A 2,320-nucleotide genomic window follows, 5' to 3' on the forward strand; every position below is an offset into this window, starting at 1 on the left:
TAATCTATTTTTTTATTTATCAACTGCATTTTTTACCAACAATCACCATCATAATAATTAAATTCTTAATATTAATAATTATAAATATAACTAAATTTTTAAAACTTAAAAATAATTAAAAAATACTTACATAATCAAGATCACTGAGATAATGAATAATATGCAGCTCAGATCGATTAACATCTTTGATTTTGTATTTTTTGGACATTGTTAATGCTCCTCCACCATGCAAAGCCCAGAGAAAGGAAGAGAAAGGAAGAAGAAGGAGACTGTGAGAGTGAAAGGTGTGTGAGTGTGTCTTCGGATGGTGAGAGAGTGGCTTCTTTGTGTGTTTTCTAGGGGCACCGTTCCTGGATCAGCGGGGATGCGACGCGTGTTCCTCCTCCCAGCCAACTCGGACCGTGCGATTGGGTACAGCAGAAATCGGACGGTGCGTGATCCTAGCCAACTCGGAGGGTCCGAGTTCTACTCCAAGCAGATACAAATGCAACGAACTCGGACCGTGGGTATTGTTTCTGCACTCGGAGGGTCCAGAGTTCTTAGTTCCCTGAACCCACATCTTGGTTAGACACCTACCACCCCCATATCATTCTCATACACCATCATCGTTCCAATATCAAAATTAAAAAGCGGACACATGATGTGTTAGGTGTCTTGACACGTCAACTAATCATCTTGTGACACATTGTATTAATGTACCACGTCATCATGTCACGTGACACTTAACGTGATATGTCATCATCTAATTAACGGAAAGACCAATTTGACTCACGTTTTATTTTTCAAAGGCTAATATAACTAAAAAAATCATTTAAGGACTAATTTAAAGAATGAGTGATATTTCAAAAAGGAATTTAACTATTAATTCAAAAAGCATAAATATAATTGAGTTGAATTGGTACAATTTAAATATAAAAAAATGCCCAAACTAATTAAAATCTAATCAGATCGGTTTAAACTAGATTCAGTATATTTTTTATTTAGATTCGAATTAATCTAGTTCGACTAAAAATCAGCTAGAATTAGTTCTAGTATTCAGATACCCGATTAAAATAAAAAAAAAAGTAAATAATAAAAAATTATAGAAAAGTGATGAAAAATGCTATAAATACTTAAAAAAAAAAGAAAAAAATAACTAGATTAAAACTACAAATTGTCATCACAAATCAACATTATAATAGATTAATATCACAATCAACATTATAAATTATATTTTTTAATTAAATATATAGAATTTCATAATAAATAATTAAATATCCATTATCCTATAATAATATCCATTTTTATTCTTTTCCCATCATTTTATTCCTTTCCCACCATGCAGATAACGATGACATGGATGTAAAATAAGTTGAATCATTTCTCCGAAGCTGACATGTAGCTAAACTTACATGTTGCGCCCACACACGCATGTGTGCTCTGCACTCATACGACCCCTCAGCCGTACAATTCAACACGAGCATGGCATATCAGTATCAAAGCATAGCAAAGCTAAGAAACAAGTCACATTAACAAACAACACTTTCTCCTCATGTGATTACAACTACGACTACAAGATACCCAAACCATTAAATATAATTTATATATCTTAAATACAATTAAACACACAAGTTGTGCAAATAGTCCAGATCTTTATCCTTAAAGCCGTTGTTAAATAAATTAACCTTTCAATTTCGGGAATAAAAGTACTCACTTTTATCCTAAAATAAATAAAGCTGTGTTGAAACAAGAAAGACAGAAAGATTTGCATTTTAATGAGGCTTGCTAATATGTGCTTTAAAGTAAATTTTAAGAATATCGTAAAAAATCATTTATTAAAAGTTACTAGAAAATAAATTATTTTATATTTTTAATACATTGAATATATCAAAAATTTTAAAAAAATTTATTATTGTGTTTTTAAAATATGTCTTTAGAAGTTAAAACACAAGATAATTAAATTCTTAATTTTATTTATTGAGAATGTTAATTTAAAAAAAAAACCTTAAAATCTCTACTTTGGAGTGGTAAATAATAATACAATAATATAACCTCTCTTCAATTTGGTTTTTTAAAATTCCACTCCCCAATTGCCAACTCTGTAGATAATTTCTTTTTCCCCAAAATTCAGCTAATTAGTCATTTCTACTAAATTAACTCATTTTAGTTTAGATTTAAGTTTCTTTCAAGCGGATCATGATAAATGAATGAAATTCAAAAGCCAGAAAAGCATAAAAGGGGACAGTGACCCTTCACAATACCCATTAGAACTCTCACACATAATAACCCTCCATCAATCAAACATTATTCAATTCGATAGCCATAGCCATAACCATGCCTC

At 30.6% G+C, this 2,320-nt stretch overlaps 1 protein-coding gene across 1 annotated transcript in view; it reads right to left on the reverse strand.

The window, feature by feature from the left end:
- The window catches only part of LOC110265567 (serine/threonine-protein phosphatase 7 long form homolog), a 2,360-nt gene extending 2,152 nt beyond the window's left edge, over positions 1-208 (reverse strand). Inside the window, exon 1 of the mRNA XM_021108467.1 lies at positions 131-208. Coding sequence (XP_020964126.1) covers positions 131-208 — 78 coding nt within the window. The remainder of the gene's footprint in view (positions 1-130) is intronic.

The sequence above is a fragment of the Arachis ipaensis genome, chromosome B01, assembly GCF_000816755.2.
Source record: "Arachis ipaensis cultivar K30076 chromosome B01, Araip1.1, whole genome shotgun sequence".
Classification (NCBI taxonomy): domain Eukaryota; kingdom Viridiplantae; phylum Streptophyta; class Magnoliopsida; order Fabales; family Fabaceae; genus Arachis; species Arachis ipaensis.